Source organism: Microcaecilia unicolor, chromosome 6 (assembly GCF_901765095.1).
Source record: "Microcaecilia unicolor chromosome 6, aMicUni1.1, whole genome shotgun sequence".
Taxonomy (NCBI): Eukaryota; Metazoa; Chordata; class Amphibia; order Gymnophiona; family Siphonopidae; genus Microcaecilia; species Microcaecilia unicolor.
The window spans coordinates 130,100,386-130,122,947 of record NC_044036.1 but is presented as its reverse complement, the minus strand read 5'-3'; the positions used below and the strand labels follow the sequence as shown (position 1 = coordinate 130,122,947).

Sequence of the window (22,562 nt, the reverse complement as noted above, 5' to 3'; positions counted from 1 at the left end):
GATGGACCGTGCAGGTCTTTTTCTGCCGTCATCTACTATGTTACTATGAGGGGCATAATCGAACATCGCCGGCCAAATAGTTCGCCGGCGATCTATTGTGGCGGTGGCGCTAAAGCTGGCCGGAACCGTATTATCGAAAAAGATGGCCGGCCATCTTTTCTTTCAATAATACTGTTTAGCCCGGCCAAATGCCAGAGTTCGCCGGGTTTGAGATGGTAAAATTATGTATCATACCTGATAATTTTCTTTCCATTAGTCTGTATAGATCAATCCATAGACAAGTGGGTTATGTCCATCCACCAGCAGGGGAGATAGAGAGCAATCTTTTGGCTCCCTATATATGGTCACGTGCAGTCACCAATTCCTCAGTATGTCGATACCAAAGCCCATGGACCTAGAGAAATTCTCCTGTGACTGACAACTCATGAACCCTACAACCGCCGCAGCGGGAGGAACTGAATTTATTAATTGGCCCTGCCACCGCAAAAGCGGGAGAAACTCAAACAGCTCACTTAAACAGATTCGCCCCAACTCCAGGCAAATCAGGAAACTTAAACTTGTTGAAGTTGAACTTGACTTGAACTAGAAACTGAACTTGAGTGAGAAGTTGAAGTTGCCTCTGAAAAACCACAAACACAAGTAACAAATACACCACCGTTTTCTGGGCGGGCTATGGATTGATCTATATAGACTAATGGAAAGAAAATTATCACGTATGATACATAATTTTACCTTCCATAGCGTCTGATAGATCAATCCATAGACAAATGGGATGCACCTAAGCAGTACTTACCCAGGGTGGGACTAAAAAATGCCAAACAGCAAAACCGAGGCGCCGAACGCCACATTAGCCCCTTGCGGCCACATCCAGGTGTAGTGTTCAAAACAGGTATGAAATGACAATCAAGTCGCCGATCTACAAATGTACTCCAGAGAGATCGATCTCAATTCTGCGATAGAAGCCGCCAAAGCTCTCATAGAATGGGACTTCAGATGCACAGGCAGCGATTTCCCAGAAAAATGTATGCTGAATCCATAGCTTCCTTGACCCCACGAGCCACTGAAGGTTTGGATGCCTTGTAACCTTTGTGAGGTCCAGCAAACAAAACAAAAAAGATGATCCCTTTTCCGGAAATCATTTGTCACCTTCAAGTATGTGATGAGTACTCGCTTAACATCCGGGCATTGAAGGACGAAAACTCCTTCAGATCATCCTCCACTCGGCACGAAGAGAGGCAGAGTTGTTGATTCACACGAAAATGAGAAACACCTTTAGCAAAAAGGAATGTACTGTGCGTAAAGAGACACCCGCTGCCGTGAACTGCAGGAAGGGGTCTCCAGAAGACAAGGCTTGAAGTTCTGACCCTCTTCTCGCCGAATAGATTGCAACCAGAAACACAGACTTCATTGTCAAAACCTTCAGAGAAATTTGAGAAAGAGGCTCAAAAAGAGGCTTCTGTACTGCTCGCAGGACCAACATAAGATTTCACGAAGAGATGATCGAACTCAGGGGAGGTGCCAGTTGGTTAACTCCCCTTAAAAGCGCACAATAACATGGACGAGAGAGAAACCCTTCACACGTCCTCTAAAGCAGGCCAAGGCCGCTACCTGAACTCTAAGAGAACTCAGAGACAGTCCCTTTTGGAGACCCTCCTGAAGGAAGGCCAAGATGGAGGCTACTGATGCCGAAGCGGGAGAATGAATCCCGCTGCAAACCAGGACTCAAAGGTGCGCCAAAAACTGGCGTAAGCTGTTGGTGCGGTGCAACACCTCGCTCTCCACATAGTGGCTATGACTCATCCGGAAAACTCTTATACATCAGACGAGTCCTCCCAATAGCCAGGCCATAAGACCACATGGGAATGGGTCCTGAACCGCAACTGGACCGTGGCGCAAAAGTCCTCGAAGTGAGGAAGACGCAAGGGTTCACTGAACCAGAGCCACCTCAGGTCCACATACCACAGGCGTCTGAGCCAAACTGGGGTCGCAGCATAACTCGCCCTGGGTGCAGGTCCACCCGTCCCAGACTCCCATGCAACATGGGTCAAGGGGGAAACACATATAGAAGCTCTTCCACAGGCCATAGCTGAAGGAGGGCATCGATTCCCAGAGTCTGAGGGACCAGTCCTCTGCTGAAGAACCACGAAGCTTTGGAGTTGGCAGGGGTAGCCATCAAATCCATGGTCGGCAGACCCCAGCGGCTCGTGAACCACGAGAACGCCTGGTCTGAGAGCTGCCACTCTCCCGGACTCAACACATGTCGACTGATAAATTCTGCCTCGACATTCAGATATCCTGCAATGTGTGCTGCCGTCAGTTGCTCCAAATGCTGTTCCGCCCAAGGACACCAGCGCCTCGCTTCCCTGGCCAAGGGAGCGGTCCTGGTTCCTCCCTGCCTGTTGGCCTATCCCACCGCCTTGGCCTTGTCAGACAGGATCCGCACTGACTTCTGGAACAACAGCTGTAGAAAGTCCTGGAGGGCCAGACGAATCGCCCACAACTGCCAGAGATTGATGGGCCACTGCGCTCCAGCGGGGACTATGCCGACTGTCCCTGGCAGTGATCCCCCAACCTGACAAACTGGCATCCACGGTGACAACAATCCATGCGGGCATCGTCCGGGGTATGCTCAGACAGAGAGTGTGTCCGCAATCCTCCGACACTGGGAACCAACGGCTGAACAGAGAAAGCTGTACCGGCCTCCCAGGTTCGCGGCGCTGACTTGGGTAACAAGTTGGAGACGTGAGCCTGCAACTTCTACTTCCCCGCCTCTGGAAGAAAGACTCTGCCTAACTGAGAGTCGAAGATCACTCCTAGGTACTCCAGAGAATGTGAAGGAATTAGCCGACTCTTCTCCAGATTGATAATCCAACCCAAGGATCGCAGTAGGGAGAGAACCCTGACCGTGGCTCGCACACCTTCCTCAAAAGATGGTACCCGTACCAGCCAGACAACTAGGTAAGGGAGCACTGCCTTGTCTTGCTGAGAAAAACCGCCATGACAACCATCACTTTGGAGAAGGTCCGACACGCTGATCCAGCGCGAAAGGGAGGCCCTGGAACTGAAACAGGCAGTTCAGGACTGCAAGCGGAAACAACGCTGAAAAGGAGGCCAAATTGAAATGTGCCAATAGGCCTCAGTTATGTCCAGAGCTGACAGAAAATCTCCCTTCCTTACGGTGGCAAAGACCGACCGGAGGTACTCCATCCTGAAGTGACTCACTCTCAAGACCTTGTTGACTCCTGAAACCAAGAATAGGCCAAGAGGAACCTCCTTTCTTTGGTACCACAAAGTAGATGGAGTAGTGTCCTGTGCCACATTGTTCCACCCGAACGGGCCCGACAGAGCCGATAGAATGAAACTGTCCAGAGACAGCTTGACTGCCACGAACTTTTGCAGCAACTTGCAAGGAGAGGCGAAGAATAAATTCATCAGATTGTAACTGTCTCGGATGACTCCGAGGAGCCATTCGTCCGTCGTCACCCTGGCTCCCCAGGAAGGAGGACAGCCATCTTCCTATCAAATCAGGGCTATTAGTCAGGGCCCCAAAAAAGGCCATGAGCCCTAGGGGTAGCTCTGGGAGCATTAACGCTGAAGCGACAATCTCCACGAAAAGACTTTTGGCTGACGCTGCTAGAAATAGAGCGTTATCCAGACGATACCGGCGGATCCCTCGAAAACCGCCCCTGGGGAAGACTAGACGAGAAGTCGCCCTGTGCCTGACCTCTGGGAGCCGCTTGATTCCTTTGGAATCTCCCAGCTCCGACACTATCTTATCCAGCTCGACTCCGAAGAGGAGCTTACCCGTGAATGGCAACTTGCCATACGGCCCTTATAAGCCATGTCAGCTGCCCCATGGCGAAGCGAAGGCCAACGGCGGGCAGAAACGACTAAGGAAAGTTCCTTAGTAGCAGCCCGAAGGCATCCTATAGCCGATCCGCCACCTAGGCCCAATCTATTTTAAGGTAGGACCAGCCGCTATTAGTTCCTCCACAGAGGAAGTCTGTTGAAAGGCGGAAAGGCAAGGCCCAACCACATAGAGACCATAAACAGCAGCCTGCTACACAGTGAGGCTGATTCAAAGACCCACTGCAAGGAGGCTACTAACCTCCTGTCCTGCGTGTCCTTGAGAGCGGTGCCGCTTTCCATGGGCAAAGCCGTTTTCTTGGTCCCCCTTATGACGAGAGTCCACGGTAGGAAGGCGGGAGGACTCGCGCTCCCCCTCAACAAAGGGGGACAAGCACTGCATGGCCTTAGCAACCCGAAGGGCAGCCTCCTGAGAATCCCATGCCCCCGCAATAAGAGTCTTCAATGCCTCGAAAGGTGGAAGGCCCTAGGCGGGTGCCTGAGGGCCCATACTATAGAAGGAGCCACCGAGGAGGAAGGCCCACCATGAGGTGCTGAGATTTCCAGAATTTCCATAGCCCGCCAATCAGGTTAGGAAACTGCTCCTGGCGAAAAAGGCTGGCAGGAGCGGAATTAACTGCTCCATCTGAGAAGATCTCACCGACCTCCAGCTATCCACTTGAGTGCTGGGAGACCTAGAGCTGCTGCCCTCTCTACCTCAAAAACAGCAGACTTCAGGTCTAGAGGTAGGGGGGCTACCCTGGGGTGCCTGTGATAACCCTCAGAACCCCTATCTGACAGGGGAGTCCCAGCCCTTAAAGGTGAAAAATCTGGCGCCTAAAGGCACGAAATCTGGGGAAAAGAGCTTCATGCTCCGCTCCCACAGCCACACTGTCTCTGAAACAGCTGTAGCAGTAGAGACACGGAGGTGCGCGAAACCAAGATGGCGCCCGCTTCTTCGGTCTGAGAAGACACCGCGCAGGAAGAAAAGGCGCTCCTTTTAACTTAGTTGCCTTTCCTGAGCTGCCCTTCTTTGGGGCGTCCTGCTCTGTTGAATAGCCATCGCGGACAGGAAAAATTACATCATGAGTCGCCATCGGGAGATGGGCGGCTAACGCGGAAGGCGCTCCGAAACTGGCGGCAAAAGGGCGGGCAAAGCCGAAGAAGGCCGCGCTTCTCCCATCGACGCGTAACTGCAGTCCGGAGATACAGGCCGCTCTATACATCTCGGAACCCCCTCCCGCTTAAGCTTTCAGTACCTGAAAATCCGGAGCTGCAACGAATCTGCTCGAGTGAGCAAACAGCTGTTCCTCAGTTTTTTGTTTTTTTTTTACTTCAGCAGGAGAAAACTCACGTTGCGCTGGCTCCAGCGGGAGGGGGGAGAAGAGAGGGACCTGGCACCACCAGGTGTCACCACTCGATCCCAAGCCTGGGAGAGCCCTCAACCCCGGGGGTTAACTCAACTACACCTGCAAAACAGGAGAGGAGACCCACCAGTGCTCAACTACACCTGCAAAGCAGGAGAGGAGCCCAAATCCAAGCTCAACTACACCTACAAAGTAGGACAGGAGACCAAAGCAGAGCTGCTGAGTCTTGTGACCATTCCCTGCTAGATAGAGAGAATACTGAGGAATTGGTGACTGCACGTGACCATATATAGGGAGCCAAAAGATTGCTCTCTATCTCCCCTGCTGGTGGATGGACATAACCCACTTGTCTATGGATTGATCTATCAGACGCTATGGAACGTCGGTTTTGTTTTTCAGCGATAATGGAAAAAAATGCCGGCCATCTCAAACCCGGTGAAATTCAAGGCATTTGGTCGTGGGAGGAGCCAGCATTTGTACTGCACTAGTCCCCCTGACATGCCAGGACACCAACTGGGCACCCTAGGGGGCACTTCTAAAAATTAAAAAAACATTTTTTTAAAAACCTCCCAGGTGCATAGCTCCCTTGCCTTGGGTGCTGAGCCCCCCAAATCCCCCCAAACCCACTCCCCACAACTCTACACCATTACCATAGCCCTTATGGGTGAAGGGGAGCACCTACATGTGGGTACAGTGGGTTTTGGGGGGGTTTGGAGGGCTCAACACTTAGCACCACAAGTGTAACAGGTAGAGGGGGATGGGCCTGGGTCTGCCTGCCTAAAGTGCACTGCACCCATTAAAAATTACTCCAGGGACTTGCATACTGCTGTCAGGGAGCTGGGTATGACATTTGAGGCTGGCATACAGGCTGGCAAAAAAGGTTTTTATTTGTATTTTTTTTGTATGGGAGGGGGTTGGTGACCACTGGGGGACTACGAGGAGGTCATCCCCCATTCCCTCCAGTGGTCATCTGGTCAGTTGGGGCACCTTTTTGAGGCTTGGTCATGAAAATAAAAGGACCAAGTAAACCCAGCGAAATACTACTTAACGCCGCTTTTTTTTGTTCCATTATCCGCGAAAGCCGGCCATCTGGTAGCCACACTCATGCCCGCCCCTTTGAACTTTTGCCGGCGAGGCGACAGGAAAGCGGCGATGCTGTCAAAAACGCCGCTTTCAATTATACCGATTTCGCCGCTTTTGAGAGATCGCCGGCCATCTCCCGATTTATGTCGGGAAATGGCTACGATCACTTTCAAAAATAAGCCTGTATGTTACTATGTATTATTATGGCTGAGCCCCCGCCGTTCAAACTTCTGGTTTTATCCAGCTTGCATAAATCCACTACTTACCAAAACATCAGAATAGACCAACAAATGTATCCAATCGAAACACAACTAAAAATACTAGGAATTAGTCTCAACAAACATCTGTCTCAAAACCAGGTTTCTCCAGTCACGTCAAAAAGCTTCAAAACATTATGGAAACTGAGAAGAATCAGACTATTTCCCCAGACAATCATTCCGTCTCATAGTACAGACGCTGATACTGTCCCAACTAGACCACTATAATGCAGCATACGTAGGGTGTAAAGAACACTTACTAAAATCATAGGGTAAAAACTGTACAACAGGCATGGACGCTGTTCAAAAATACCATCCTGGAGGCCCAGACCAAACATATTCCGCGAATTAGAAAAGAAAGACGGAAGTCCAAAAGACAGCCGGCATGGTTGAAAAGTGAGGTGAAGGAAGCTATTAGGGCTAAAAAAAACGCCTTCAGAAAATGGAAGAAGGAACCGTCTGAAAATAACAAGAAGCAGCATAAGGAGTGTCAATGCATGCAAGGCGCAGATAAAGAAGGCCAAAAGGGATTACGAAAAAAAAGGTAGCATTAGAGGCAAAAAAACATAGCAAAAAATGTTTTCGGTATATTAAAAGCAGGAAGCCGGCAAAAGAATCAGTTGGGCTGCTGGATGTCCGAGTGGTAAAAGGGGCGATCAAGGAAGATAAAGACGAAGCGGAGAGATTGAATGAATTCTTTGCTTCGGTCTTCACCGAGGAAGATTTGGGTGGGATACCGGTGTGGAAATGGTATTTCAAGCAGTCGAGTCGGAGAAACTTACTGACTTCATGGTAAACCTGGAGGACATAATGGAGCAGTTCAGCAAACTGAAGAGTAGCAAATCTCCTGAACCGGATGGTATTCATCCTAGAGTACTGACAGAACTGAAAAATGAGCTTGCGGAGCTACTGTTAGTGATATGCAATTTATCCTTAAAATCGAGCATGGTACCGGAAGATTGGAGGGTGGCCAATGTAACACCGATTTTTTAAAAAGGTTCCAGGGGAGATCTGGGAAATTATAGACCGGTGAGTCTGATATCGGTGCTGGGGAAAATGTTAGAGGCTATTATCAAAAACAAAATTACAGAGCACATCCAAGGATATGGATTACTGAGACCAAGTCAGCACGGCTTTTGTGTGGGGAAATCTTGCCCGACCAATTTACTTAAATTCTTTGAAGGAGTAAACAAACATGTGGACAAAGGGGAGCCGGTTGATATCGTGTATCTGGAATTTCAAAAGGCGTTTGACAAGGTACCTCATGAAAGCCTACAGAGGAAACTGGAGGGTCATGGGATAGGAGGAAATGTCCTATTGTGGATTAAAAACTGGTTGAAGGATAGGAAACAGAGAGTGGGGTTAAATGGGCAGTATTCACAATGGAGAAGGGTAGTTAGTGGGGTTCCTCAGGTGTCTGTGCTAGGACCGCTGCTTTTTAATATATTTATAAATGATTTAGAGATGGGAGTAACTAGCGAGGTAATTAAATTTGCTGATGACACAAAGTTATTCAAAGTCATTAACTCGCGACAGGATTGTGAAAAATTACAGAAGGACCTTATGAGACTGGGAGACTGGGCGGCTAAATGGCAGATGACGTTTAATGTGAGCAAGTGCAAGGTGATGCATGTGGGAAAAAAGAACCCGAATTATAGCTACGTCATGCAAGGTTCCACGTTAGGAGTTACGGACCAAGAAAGGGATCTGGGTGTCGTCATCGACAATATACTGAAACCTTCTGCTCAGTGTGCTGCTGCGGCTAGGAAAGCGAATAGAAAGCGAATGCTACATACCTGTAGAAGGTATTCTCCGAGGACAGCAGGCTGATTGTTCTCACTGATGGGTGACGTCCACGGCAGCCCCTCCAATCGGAAACTTCTCTAGCAAAGTCCTTTGCTAGTCCTCGCGCGCCCGCGCGCACCGCGCATGTGCGGCCGTCTTCCCGCCCGAAACCGGCTTGAGCCGGCCAGTCCAGTATGTAGCAAGACAATACACTTCAAGGGAAGACACAACTCCAAAGGGGAGGCGGGCGGGTTTGTGAGAACAATCAGCCTGCTGTCCTCGGAGAATACCTTCTACAGGTATGTAGCATTCGCTTTCTCCGAGGACAAGCAGGCTGCTTGTTCTCACTGATGGGGTATCCCTAGCCCCCAGGCTCACTCAAAACAACAACCATGGTCAATTGGGCCTCGCAACGGCGAGGACATAACTGAGATTGACCTAAGAAATTTACCAACTAACTGAGAGTGCAGCCTGGAACAGAACAAACAGGGCCCTCGGGGGGTGGAGTTGGATCCTAAAGCCCAAACAGGTTCTGAAGAACTGACTGCCCGAACCGACTGTCGCGTCGGGTATCCTGCTGCAGGCAGTAATGAGATGTGAATGTGTGGACAGATGACCACGTCGCAGCTTTGCAAATTTCTTCAATGGAGGCTGACTTCAAGTGGGCTACCGACGCAGCCATGGCTCTAACATTATGAGCCGTGACATGACCCTCAAGAGCCAGCCCCGCCTGGGCGTAAGTGAAGGAAATGCAATCTGCTAGCCAATTGGATATGGTGCGTTTCCCTACAGCCACTCCCCTCCTATTGGGATCAAAAGAAACAAACAATTGGGCGGACTGTCTGTGGGGCTGTGTCCGCTCCAGATAGAAGGCCAATGCTCTCTTGCAGTCCAATGTGTGCAGCTGACGTTCAGCAGGGCAGGAATGAGGATGGGGAAAGAATGTTGGCAAGACAATTGACTGGTTCAGATGGAACTCCGACACGACCTTTGGCAAGAACTTAGGGTGAGTGCGGAGGACTACTCTGTTATGATGAAATTTGGTGTAAGGGGCCTGGGCTACCAGGGCCTGAAGCTCACTGACTCTACGAGCTGAAGTAACTGCCACCAAGAAAATGACCTTCCAGGTCAAGTACTTCAGATGGCAGGAATTCAGTGGCTCAAAAGGAGGTTTCATCAGCTGGGTGAGAACGACATTGAGATCCCATGACACTGTAGGAGGCTTGACAGGGGGCTTTGACAAAAGCAAACCTCTCATGAAGCGAACAACTAAAGGCTGTCCTGAGATCGGCTTACCTTCCACATGGTAATGGTAAGCACTGATTGCGCTAAGGTGAACTCTTGCAGAGTTGGTCTTGAGACCAGACTCAGACAAGTGCAGAAGGTATTCAAGCAGGGTCTGTGTAGGACAAGAGCGAGGAGCTAGGGCCTTGCTGTCACACCAGACGGCAAACCTCCTCCACAGAAAGAAGTAACTCCTCTTAGTGGAATCTTTCCTGGAAGCAAGCAAGACGCGGGAGACACCCTCTGACAGACCCAAAGAGGCAAAGTCTACGCTCTCAACATCCAGGCCGTGAGAGCCAGGGACCGGAGGCTGGGATGCAGAAGAGCCCCTTCGTCCTGCGTGATGAGGGTCGGAAAACACTCCAATCTCCACGGTTCTTCGGAGGATAACTCCAGAAGAAGAGGGAACCAGATCTGACGCGGCCAAAAAGGAGCAATCAGAATCATGGTGCCTCGGTCTTGCTTGAGTTTCAACAAAGTCTTCCCCACCAGAGGAATGGGAGGATAAGCATACAGCAGGCCCTCCCCCCAATCCAGGAGGAAGGCATCCGATGCCAGTCTGCCGGGGGCCTGAAGCCTGGAACAGAACTGAGGGACTTTGTGGTTCACTCGAGATGCGAAGAGATCCACCAAGGGGGTGCCCCACGCTTGGAAGATCTGGCGCACCACTCTGGAGTTGAGCGACCACTCGTGAGGTTGCATAATCCTGCTCAGTCTGTCGGCCAGACTGTTGTTTACGCCTGCCAGATATGTGGCTTGGAGCACCATGCCGAGACGGCGAGCCCAGAGCCACATGCTGACGGCTTCCTGACACAGGGGGCGAGATCCGGTGCCCCCCTGCTTGTTGACGTAGTACATGGCAACCTGGTTGTCTGTCTGAATTTGGATAACTTGATGGGACAGCCGATCTCTGAAAGCCTTCAGAGCGTTCCAGATCGCTCGCAACTCCAGGAGATTGATCTGTAGACCGCGTTCCTGGAGGGACCAGCTTCCTTGGGTGTGAAGCCCATCGACATGAGCTCCCCATCCCAGGAGAGACGCATCCGTTGTCAGCACTTTTTGTGGCTGAGGAATTTGGAAAGGACGTCCCAGAGTCAAATTGGACCAGATTGTCCACCAATACAGGGATTCGAGAAAACTCGTGGACAGGTGGATCACGTCTTCTAGACCCCCCAGCAGCCTGATACCACTGAGAGGCTAGGGTCCATTGAGCAGATCTCATGTGAAGACGGGCCATGGGAGTCACATGAACTGTGGAGGCCATGTGGCCCAGCAATCTCAACATCTGCCGAGCTGTGATCTGCTGGGACGCTCGCACCCGCGAGACGAGGGACAACAAGTTGTTGGCCCTCGTCTCTGGGAGATAGGCGCGAGCCGTCCGAGAATCCAGCAGAGCTCCTATGAATTCGAGTTTCTGCACTGGGAGAAGATGGGACTTTGGATAATTTATCACAAACCCCAGTAGCTCCAGGAGGCGAATAGTCATCTGCATGGACTGCAGGGCTCCTGCCTCGGATGTGTTCTTCACCAGCCAATCGTCGAGATATGGGAACACGTGCATCCCCAGCCTGCGAAGTGCCGCTGCTACCACAGCCAGGCACTTTGTGAACACCCTGGGCGCAGAGGCGAGGCCAAAGGGCAGCACACAGTACTGGAAGTGACGTGTGCCCAGCTGAAATCGTAGATACTGCCTGTGAGCTGGCAGTATCGGGATGTGTGTGTAGGCATCCTTCAAGTCCAGAGAGCATAGCCAATCGTTTTGCTGAATCATGGGGAGAAGGGTGCCCAGGGAAAGCATCCTGAACTTTTCTTTTACGAGATATTTGTTCAGGGCCCTTAGGTCTAGGATGGGACGCATCCCCCCTGTTTTCTTTTCCACAAGGAAGTACCTGGAATAGAATCCCAGCCCTTCTTGCCCGGATGGCACGGGCTCGACCGCATTGGCGCTGAGAAGGGCGGAGAGTTCCTCTGCAAGTACCTGCTTGTGTTGGAAGCTGTAAGACTGAGCTCCCGGTGGGCAATTTGGAGGTTTTGAGACCAAATTGAGGGTGTATCCCTGCCGGACTATTTGAAGAACCCACTGGTCGGAGGTTATGAGAGGCCACCTTTGGTGAAAAACTTTCAACCTCCCCCCGACTGGTAGGTCGCCCGGCACTGACACTTGGATGCCGGCTATGCTCTGCTGGAGCCAGTCAAAAGCTCGCCCCTTGCTTTTGCTGGGGAGCCGAGGGGCCTGGCTGAGGCGCACGCTGCTGACGAGAGCGAGCGCGCTGGGGCTTAGCCTGGGCCGCAGGCTGTCGAGAAGGAGGATTGTACCTACGCTTACCAGAAGAGTAGGGAACAGTCTTCCTTCCCCCGAAAAATCTTCTACCTGTAGAGGTAGATGCTGAAGGCTGCCGGCGGGAGAACTTGTCGAATGCGGTGTCCCGCTGGTGGAGAGACTCTACCACCTGCTCGACTTTCTCTCCAAAATGTTGTCCGCACGGCAAGGCGAGTCCGCAATCCGCTGCTGGAGTCTATTCTCCAGGTTGGCGGCACGCAGCCATGAGAGCCTGCGCATCACCACACCTTGAGCAGCGGCCCTGGACGCAACATCAAAGGTGTCATACACCCCTCTGGCCAGGAATTTTCTGCACGCCTTCAGCTGCCTGACCACCTCCTGAAAAGGCTTGGCCTGCTCGGGGGGGGAGAGCATCAACCAAGCCCGCCAACTGCCGCACATTGTTCCGCATGTGTATGCTCGTGTAGAGCTGGTAAGACTGGATTTTGGCCACGAGCATAGAGGAATGGTAGGCCTTCCTCCCAAAGGAGTCTAAGGTTCTAGAGTCTTTGCCCGGGGGCGCCGAAGCATGCTCTCTAGAACTCTTAGCCTTCTTTAGGGCCAGATCCACAACTCCAGAATCATGAGGCAACTGGGTGCGCATCAGATCTGGGTCCCCATGGATCCGGTACTGGGACTCGATCTTCTTGGGGATGTGGGGATTAGTTAGAGGTTTTGTCCAGTTCGCAAGCAATGTCTTTTTGAGGACATGGTGCAAGGGAACAGTGGACGCTTCCTTAGGTGGAGAAGGATAGTCCAGGAGCTCAAACATTTCAGCCCTGGGCTCGTCCTCCACAACCACCGGGAAGGGGATGGCCGTAGACATCTCCCGGACAAAGGAAGCGAAAGACAGGCTCTCAGGAGGGGAAAGCTGTCTTTCAGGAGAGGGAGTGGGATCAGAAGGAAGACCCTCAGACTCCTCGTCAGAGAAATATCTGGGGTCTTCCTCTTCCTCCCACGAGGCCTCACCCTCGGTGTCAGAGACAAGTTCACGAACCTGTGTCTGCAACCGCGCCCGGCTCGACTCGGTGGAGCCACGTCCACGATGGGGGCGTCGAGAGGTAGATTCCCTCGCCCGCATCGGCGAAGCTCCCTCCGCCGACGTAGTCGGGGAGCCCTCCTGGGAGGTGGCCGCAGTCGGCACCGCACGCGGTACCGACGTCGGGGACCTCACCCCGTGCGATGGGCCAGCCGGCGCCACGCTCGACGGTACCGGAGGCGCAAGCACCGCCGGTACCGGAGGGGTAGGGCGCAACAGCTCTCCCAGAATCTCTGGGAGAACGGCCCGGAGGCTCTCGTTCAGAGCGGCTGCAGAGAAAGGCAAAGAGGTCGATGCAGGCGTCGACGTCAGAACCTGTTCCGGGCGAGGAGGCTGTTCCGGGCTGTCCAAAGTGGAGCGCATCGACACCTCCTGAACAGAGGGTGATCGGTCCTCTCGGTGCCGATGCCTGCTGGGTGCCGACTCCCTCGGCGACCCAGAGCTCTCGGTGCCGACGCGGGGAGGCGACCGGTGTCGATGCTTCTTCGATTTCTTCCGAAGCATGTCACCGGAGCTCCCCGGCACCGACGAGGAGGACGTAGAATCCAGCCGTCGCTTCCTCGGGGCCGAGGCCGAAGGAGGTCGGTCTCGGGGGGGCTGTACCGCAGGAGCCCTCAGGGTAGGAGGAGACCCACCCGAAGGCTCACCGCCACCAGCAGGGGAATGGACAGCCCTCACCTGCACTCCTGACGATGCACCACCGTCCGACGACATCAGCAGACGAGGTCCCGGTACCACCGACGTCGATGCAGCTATCCGATGTCTCGGCGCCGATGCAGAGGCCCGATGCCTCGATGCACTCGATGCAGGGGCGGCCGAGGAAGATGGTCTGGACGCTGACGACGTCGATGCACTCGAAGATCCCGGTGCCGATGAAGAGCCCGAGAACAACACGTTCCACTGGGCTAATCTCGCTACCTGAGTCCGCCTTTGAAGCAGGGAACACAGACTACAGTTCTGAGGGCGGTGCTCGGCCCCCAGACACTGAAGACACGACGAGTGTCGATCAGTGAGCGAGATAACCCGGGCGCACTGGGTGCACTTCTTGAAGCCGCTGGAAGGCTTCGATGTCATGGGCGGAAAAATCACGCCGGCGAAATCAAAGTCCGAAATGACGGAAAAAGAGCACCAAAAGATTTAAAGGGAGAAAATCTCGACCGAGGCCGAAAGAGGCCTACCCCGACGACGAAAGAAAACTTATCGGGGCAAAAAGCTGGAAGTACGGGAAGGGTAACACGAAAACCGGAGCACTTCCCGACACTTTAAAAGACTTTTCCGAAGAAAAAACACGTCAAAAAATAACTTTGGACGCGCGAGGTCGACTTTCCGGGGCTCGACACGGCGAAACACGACCGTACCGAGTGCGGACAAAAGAAGACTGGCCGGCTCAAGCCGGTTTCGGGCGGGAAGACGGCCGCGCATGCTCGGTGCGCGCGGGCGCGCGAGGACTAGCAAAGGACTTTGCTAGAGAAGTTTCCGATTGGAGGGGCTGCCGTTGACGTCACCCATCAGTGAGAACAAGCAGCCTGCTTGTCCTCGGAGAATGTTGGGTATTATTAGGAAAGGTATGGAAAACAGGTGTGAGAATGTTATAAATGCCGTTGTATCGCTACATGGTGCGACCGCACCTTGAGTATTGTGTTCAATTCTGGTCGCCACATCTTAACAAAGATATAGTAGAATTGGAAAAGGTGCAGCGAAGGGCGACTAAAATGATAGCGGGGATGGGACGACTTCCCTATGAAGAAAGACTAAGGAGGCTAGGGCTTTTCAGCTTGGAGAAGAGACGGCTCAGTGGAAACATGATAAAGGCATATAAAATAATGAGTGGAGTGGAACAGGTGGATGTGAAGCATCTGTTCACACTTTCCAAAAATACTAGGACTAGGGGGCATGTGATGAAACTACAGTGTAGTAAATTTAAAACAAATCAGAGAAAAATTTTCTTCACCCAACACATAATTAAACTCTGGAATTCGTTGCCGCAGAACGTGGTGAAGGCGGTTAGCTTGGCAGAGTTTAAAAAGGGGTTAGACGGTTTCCTAAAGGACAAGTCCATAAACCACTACTAAATAGACTTGGGAAAAATCCACAATTCCAGGAATAACATGTATAGAATGTTTGTACGTTTGGGAAGCTTGCCAGGTGCCCTTGGCCTGGACTGGCTGCTGTTGTGGACAGGATGCTGGGCTCGATGGACCCTTGGTCTTTTCCCAGTGTGGCATTACTTATGTACTGCAGACTGTCCAAAACACGGCAGCAAGACTGATTCAAATTTAATTGAAATATGATAGAGCAATCCCCTTACTCATAATGCTGCACTGGCTCCCCATTAAGGACAGACTATTTTTGAAAACTAGCACAATCTACAAAATACTGTTTGGCATGTCTCCAGATTACATGTTAGACACCGATTACACTATCCTCAAACGCATAGCCAGAAATCAGGGGTTACTTACTACTTCACCTGCTCAACTGTAAAAACATATGCTACAAATCCATCTACACAGTGGGATTTAGCTATCTGGGCACTAAATGGTGGAACTTAATTCCCAAGGTCATAAGAAGCATGACGAACTACCTCCAGTTCAGAAAAGAACTACCTTTTCAAGAAATTCTATGATTAATCTGTGCACACTAACACCTCATTAATCATTCTGTAACAACATTGTACCACGCAACCTTGTAACTGAAACGCATCAATGTAATCTCTAATAACTGTTAAACATAAGCCACATTGAATTGAAACTAATTTTTGGATAATTGTGCCACCAATCCAACATAAAATCCCAGCACCACAGCATAACTAATGATCGTACTGGACAATTTATAATCTTCACTTCTTTCAACCCCTTGATGCCTGATCCATACTTACCTCATTTGATCACAATATAACTTTATCCGTTACCAACCGAATTGGCAACAGCCTCTACGGTACTATGTAAGCCACATTGAGCCTGCAATTAGGTGGGAAAATGTGGGGTACAAATGTAACAAATAAATAAATAAAAGCATAAATAAATAAATCGTAAGACCTTAGAAGTTGAGATAAAATATTTTCACACCAACATGGCAGGACTTGGAGATCTGGGTCTCTTAGCAAATTACCAACCAGAAAATGAAACTGCTTTGTCACCTTCTGATTACACACCACATCCCGACCACGGGGGGGGGGGGGGGGGGGGGGGGGGGGGGGGGGGGGGTGCACCACTCTCTGAAGGGGAATTAACCCTTCTGCACTTGTCCTGCAGCCAGCTGTCAGGGAAAAACGCGCCTGACTGTAATCCAAGGCCAGGTTCCACAGGAGGGGGATCAATTAGCAGGGCCGAATGGGACCCCTGCGGGAAAGCTTGTTTTAATATGAAAGCCTTATGTAGCAATAAGACAAATTCAGGGTGAGAAAGGCTCACCCTGGCCACCCGGTTCCAGTCCGGAGCTCGGAGCTCTTTTATCAGTCTCCAGCGAGGCCCCCTCCTGATTCCAAGCCCTCCACCGCAGCGGGGGTCGCACCATGCATTTCCAAAATGGCGTCTGCTGCCAGCTCCATGGAGCGGGATGAAACATTGCTCGCCATGCTCGGGCCGGCTCTGACGTCTGTAGAGCACGATTTACAGAGCCCTGCTGCGGACCTGCGCTTGCCACAATGGAAAAACGCTTAACAGACTCCGCAGCCATCGCCGAAAAACAGCGGTAAATTCAAAATGGCAGTTTGGCACCAAAAACGTCCCGATCGCGGGCCCTCCCCGGAGGAGCAAGAAAACGCTCTTACCTCACCAGAACGAGTCAACGAGCTCCGGACACGCTGTAGAATGGAAAGAAAACCTCTTTTCAGGGGTCGCAGCGCCAAAGCGCGACGCGACTTTTTTTTTTTTGTTGTTAACGCTGTGAGGAAAGCAGAGGCAACAGCAAAAGAGGCAAATTTCACCAACTCCGGAGGTTCAACTGCATGGGAAAGGCAGGGAAAGAACAAACCAATGTGCCTGCATCCACATGGCAGAGTGGGAAAGGCAGAGACAGGGCTTACCTATGTGCCTACATCCACATAAGGGGGAAGGGTAAGGCAGGGAAAGGGCTAACCTATGTGCCTTTAAAGTAAAGCTGCAATAGCCACAACACCCCTGTTACAACTGACAAAGCACAGGAGCCACCCCAGGCAGAATTTTTTGAAGGAGCTGATCCAGCTGCGTCCATCCTGCTGGGGAGATAGAGAATACTGAAGAGGCAGATGGAGCTAGCTGGCCAAGAGGCACTATGGTTTTTCAGTGCTCTCTATCTCCCCCTGCTGGTTGATGGACACTACTACTACTATTAAACATTTCTATAGCGCTACTAGACTTACGCAGCGCTGTACAATTTAACATGAAAAGACAGTCCCTGCTCAACAGAGCTTACAATCTAAATTGGACAGACGAACAGACAGCTAGGGGTGTGGAAATTGCAGTGGTAGGGGTGATAAGTGAGGGTGTTGAGTAAGAGAGTCATGGTTATGGGTCGAAAGCAGTAGCAAAGAGGTGGGCTTTAAGCCTAGACTTGAAGACAGCCAGAGACTGAGCCTGACGTACTGACTCAGGGAGTCTATTCCAGGCATAGGAGCAGCGAGATGGAAGGAAAGGAGCCGGGAGTTAGCAGTGGGGGAGAAGGGGGACGACAGGAGACATTTACCCAGCGAACGGAGTTCACGGGGAGGAGTGTAGGGAGAGATGAGAGCGGAAACGTACTGAGGAGATGCGGAGTGGATGCACTTGTACGTCAAAAGGAGAAGTTTGAACCGTATGCGGAAGCAGATAGGGAGCCAGTGAAGCAACTTGAGGAGAGGGCTAACGTGAGTATAGCGACTCTGGCGGAATATAAGACACGCAGCAGAGTTTTGGACAGATTGAAGAGGAGATAGATGGCTGAGCGGGAGACCAGCGAGAAGCAAATTGCAGTAGTCTAGGCGAGAGGTGATAAGGGTGTGGGTAAGGGTTTTGGTAGTGTCCTCGGAAAGGGCGAATTTTGTTAATATTATAGAGAAAGAAACGACAGGTTTTGGCAATCTGCTGAATATGAGCAGAGAAGGAGAGAGCGGAGTCAAAGATGACTCCAAGCTTGCGCGCAGACGGGACTGGGAGGATGAGAGTGTTATCTACCGAAATAGAGAACGGGGGGAGAGGAGAGGGAGGTTTAGGGGGAAAGAGGAGAAGCTCGGTTTTTGTCACGTTTAGTTTCAGGTGGCGGCGAGACATCCAGGCAGCGATGTCAGACAGGCAGGCCGATACTTTGGTCTGGATTTCAGCTGAGATATCCGGTGCGGAGAGGTAGATCTGGGTATCATCAGCGTAAAGGTGGTATTGAAAGCCATGGGATGAGATCAGAGCACCAAGGGAAGAGGTATGGACACAACCCATACGTAATGGATTCATCTGCTGGATGACAAGGAATAAATGACTTTACCCATTTTGGGGTTTTTTTTTTTTAATTTCTATCACCTGTAATCCCAAAAAACCTTCATCTCTCCAATTCACTCCTTCTGTTGCATATTGTCCATCATCTGTTCCAACTGCAGAAACATTTATATTCTTTGATTTGTTCATCTATTGAAATGCTAATGATCAGCAAAAAGGAATCCCATCAGCCACAGGAACTGCCTCATTCTAACAGTGCCCAAACATCTTAACACTTCAGGGTCACAGGCTGCAGTCCCTTACCCCTTCCTCCAGTACCCTTTCCAGCTAAAGTGGAAACCATTTGCACAGATTTTGTGCACTGCAGTTAGGTACATACACATGGTTCATGGTCTTACCTCGAAACTTTTTGGGTGGATTATTCAGATCACCAGCTTCTGGCTGCACGACACAGCGATCATCAACCAAGCTATAGGAGAAAGTAAGGAAGCAGAGCTCTGAGTACCCCACAAGAAAAACACTGATAAAAAAGTAACTATGTACTTCAGCTGAAATACCTGCAAAAGCAGCAGCATCACACAGCCATTTTGTTCTGTTTTTCATTTGCCATCTGTGTTAGTGTGCTTAAAGCTACTGAAAGATCTTCTTTAGATAACACAAGTATAAACAGACAGAGGTGCTGCTGCACAGATTGTCATCAGACCTGTGCAGGTCTCACACAGATCCAGGTAAAGCACGAATACAGCCTAGAGTTTCCAGTATAATCAATAGCACACAGCTTGGTAGCTGTTCTGACAAACGTCTACCAGGTCAACCTAACAGTCTAATCCTGTCCTGGTTTTGCCCCACTGCAGAAGCAACTTTGAAGTTATTATCTGAACTTTTATCACCATACATGTAGAAGAGACAAAATGAGGAATGATCTGCCTGCTTGAATGGTAGGGTTATCACTTTACTCTGGGTCAATCATGTTTCTTGGCTTGACCGTAAGTCAATATTTTGTTCTGTCTGGCACAGATAATGTCCCAATTCCTGTACTTTTTGTTCCTGGTCTGCTGTTAGGATTAAGCACTACAGAGGAAGCATATTTGGTATGTGGGAATGGACCCAGCATATATTCTGTAGAATTATCTTATTATATAAATTGCATTGACTCCCAATCAAGGAATAAATAGTGTTTAAATTGTGTATGATGTTTAAATCATTGAACGGCCAGGCACCGTATTATATAGTAACACAGTAAGTGACAGATAAAGACCTGAATGGTCCATCCAATCTACCCAACAGTCACATTCATTATCAATTCAAGATTTAAATCAACAATGAACATGATATTATTTACTTGATCATGGTCTTTCTTGGTGTTTCTGGGACATAGACCACAGAAGTCGCCTGGCTCTGTCCTTATGTTCCAACTGGAAACACCAGAAGAAGAACAACAGTGTTCTGCACTGCAGAAAGTAGTCCAAAGAAGAGCAGAACACAGGTTTTAGTATGATAAATAGGCTTTATTTGTGCCACTCTAAAATGTCACATGGCTACGTTTTGCCTCACTAGAGGCTGTGTCAGAGGCTAAAGCAGCTGTGTGGTGAAACATACAATAAATTATAAAACACCAATCCTGAATATTAAAAACTATTACAACATCTTCATAAAACATGAGTTAGGAACAAACCATTATTAGAGGCAGGGTCAAACAGCAAACCTATAGAAGATACAGTCATACTATTAAAGCATGGTTACTTAGCTCTTAAGGAACACTATTAATAAGTTAAACAAAATAATATGCGAAAAGGCATAACTTAAACTAACACAGAAGTATTGCATTAAAAGAAACTAGTACACAGCAATTGTTAAAAGCAAACAGACCTTCAAGCCAAAGTACGATAGAACACATAAGAACCAATAAAAAAAATCAAACTGAATGTGGCAGCTCACAGAAACTTATACCACCTGAATTTGAATGAACAAGAGAAGGGACACATACGTATTGCTGTCCCAAAGGGCACAAACACACAATAGAGCTGAAAGCTAATGAAAGCAGCAACAGTCAGCCTTGCCTAAAAAGATAAATTCAAAATAAGGGCACAATAGAGTCAAAAGCAACTAGAAGCCATAACAAAGTGGCCAAAATGCATATTCACAGCTTGTAGGGTAGATAGAAACACAACAACCTCTCTCATTCAAGAGACCTCTGTCTACAGCTGTGCTGACACATTTAAATATACTTCCTGCCAGGGAGCAAAGCCAGTAACAAAATGTTTAAAATAAGGAACAAAGTCAGAACACTAAAATATATGATACAACAGAAAAGTAGGGGCTAAAAATAAATTAAATGTATTCTACCTCATTAACAAATGTGCATATTGATGAGGGGAGAATGGGATTTGATATACTGCCTTTCTGTGGTTTTTGCAACTATATTCAAGGCAGTTTACATAGTATATACAGGTACTTATTTGTACCTGGGGCAATAGAGGGTTAAGTGACTTGCCCAGAGTCACAAAGAGCTTCAGTGGGAATGGAAACCAGTTCCCTGGGATCAAAGTCACCTGCACTAACCACTAGGCTACTCCTCCAAAGGACAAAAAAAAAAAAACAACTCTAAAACCCATACTAAACCTAGAAAAACAGAAATCTAAAACACTGAAAAAAGCGAGAAAGAAAAAAGAAGAGACATTGATTACATCTCATTAAAATGTGCATATTAATGAGGGAATTTAAAAAAAAACTCAAACACACTAAAAACCCATACTAGACCTATAAAATAACTCAAACACTAAAACATGGAGAAAACTAAAAAGAAAAGTAAAACCAAAATGAAAATCACCTCATTGTGCATATCAATGATGGCATAAAAAAACGACTAAAAACCTAAACTAAACCCTAAACCACTAAAAAACAAGATAACAGAGAATTAACAAAAAAAATAAGATTAAAAAAAAAACAACAAAAAGAGATATAATTTTAACCATCTAAAAAAAAGGGAAAACAGCAAATGCATACAACTTAAGCAATGTTCCAATAATATTTTAAAAACAAAGGACAGCACCATGGAAAACTCAAAAAAGAAAAAAAAAACTTACTAAATCAAATAATGTGGCACAGTGCCTGCTTCTGAAAAAACAATGTGTACCTTAATAATTTAACATCAATATTACCACCTCTCCGTGAAACCTTATGTTTATGAACAATCAAAAATCCGTAATCATTGAACTTAGGTTTAGCTTTTACAGAATGTTCCACTAGTGGCTTGTCAAGCAACTGCCTTTTAATAGCACTCCTATGTTCTTTTGTTAAATGCTCTTTCTGTTTTTCCAATATATATTAAGCCACAGGGGCATATTGCTATATAAATCATTTTTTTCCGTCTTGTCATTTACGGGACAAAGACCGTAAAAGTCTGCCCAGCACTGTCCTCAAGTTCTAAGCCACTGGAGTTTCCATCGGAGCTCTCTCCAGCCCACCCAAAATAGAACTGTACAAGCCAGTCCAGCATCGGCCTTAGTTGATGCAGCCAGAGTCGCCATCTAAGCAACACTTGACATGCAAACACGTATGCAATCCTTTAAGTTTTTTTTTAATATTCTCATGTGTTTATCCCATGCCTTTATGAATTCTGCCAGTTTTTATTTTCTACCACCTCCCTCGGGAGGTCATTCCAGGCATCCACCACCCTCCGAGAAAAACAATTTTCTGACATTACTCCTAAGTCTACCACCCCACAACCTCAACTCATATCCTCTAGTTTTACTACTTTCCATTCTCTGGAAAATATTTGTTTCTATATTAAGTATTTAAACATCTGTACCATATCTCTCCTGTTCATCCTCTCCGCTAGGAGTATACATATTCAGGTCTTCCAGTCTCTTTTCATATGTCTTTTGGCTCAAGCCCCATATCACTCTTATCACCTTCCTCTGGACTGCATCATCTTCTTAAATTTTTATCAAGATATGACCTCAAAAACTACTACTACTTATTTCTATAGCGCTAGTAGACGTACGCAGCACTGTACACTTGAACATGAGACAGTCCCTGCTCGACAGAGCTTACAATCTAATTAGGACAGACAAACAGGACAAATAAGAGATAAGGGAATATTAAAGTGAGGACGATGAAATAAGGGTTCTGAACAAGTGAATAAGGGTTAGGAGTTAAAAGCAGCATCAAAAAGGTGGGCTTTTAGCTTAGATT

General features: G+C 48.9%; 1 protein-coding gene across 4 annotated transcripts in view; it reads right to left on the bottom strand.

The window, feature by feature from the left end:
- ITPR1 (inositol 1,4,5-trisphosphate receptor type 1) overlaps positions 1–22,562 on the bottom strand; it is a 337,019-nt gene that overhangs the window by 286,607 nt on the left and 27,850 nt on the right. For all 4 annotated transcript variants that reach the window (XM_030206558.1, XM_030206560.1, XM_030206561.1 and 1 more), the window contains exon 3: positions 18,764–18,834. In XM_030206558.1, coding sequence (XP_030062418.1) covers positions 18,764–18,834 — 71 coding nt within the window. The remainder of the gene's footprint in view (positions 1–18,763; positions 18,835–22,562) is intronic.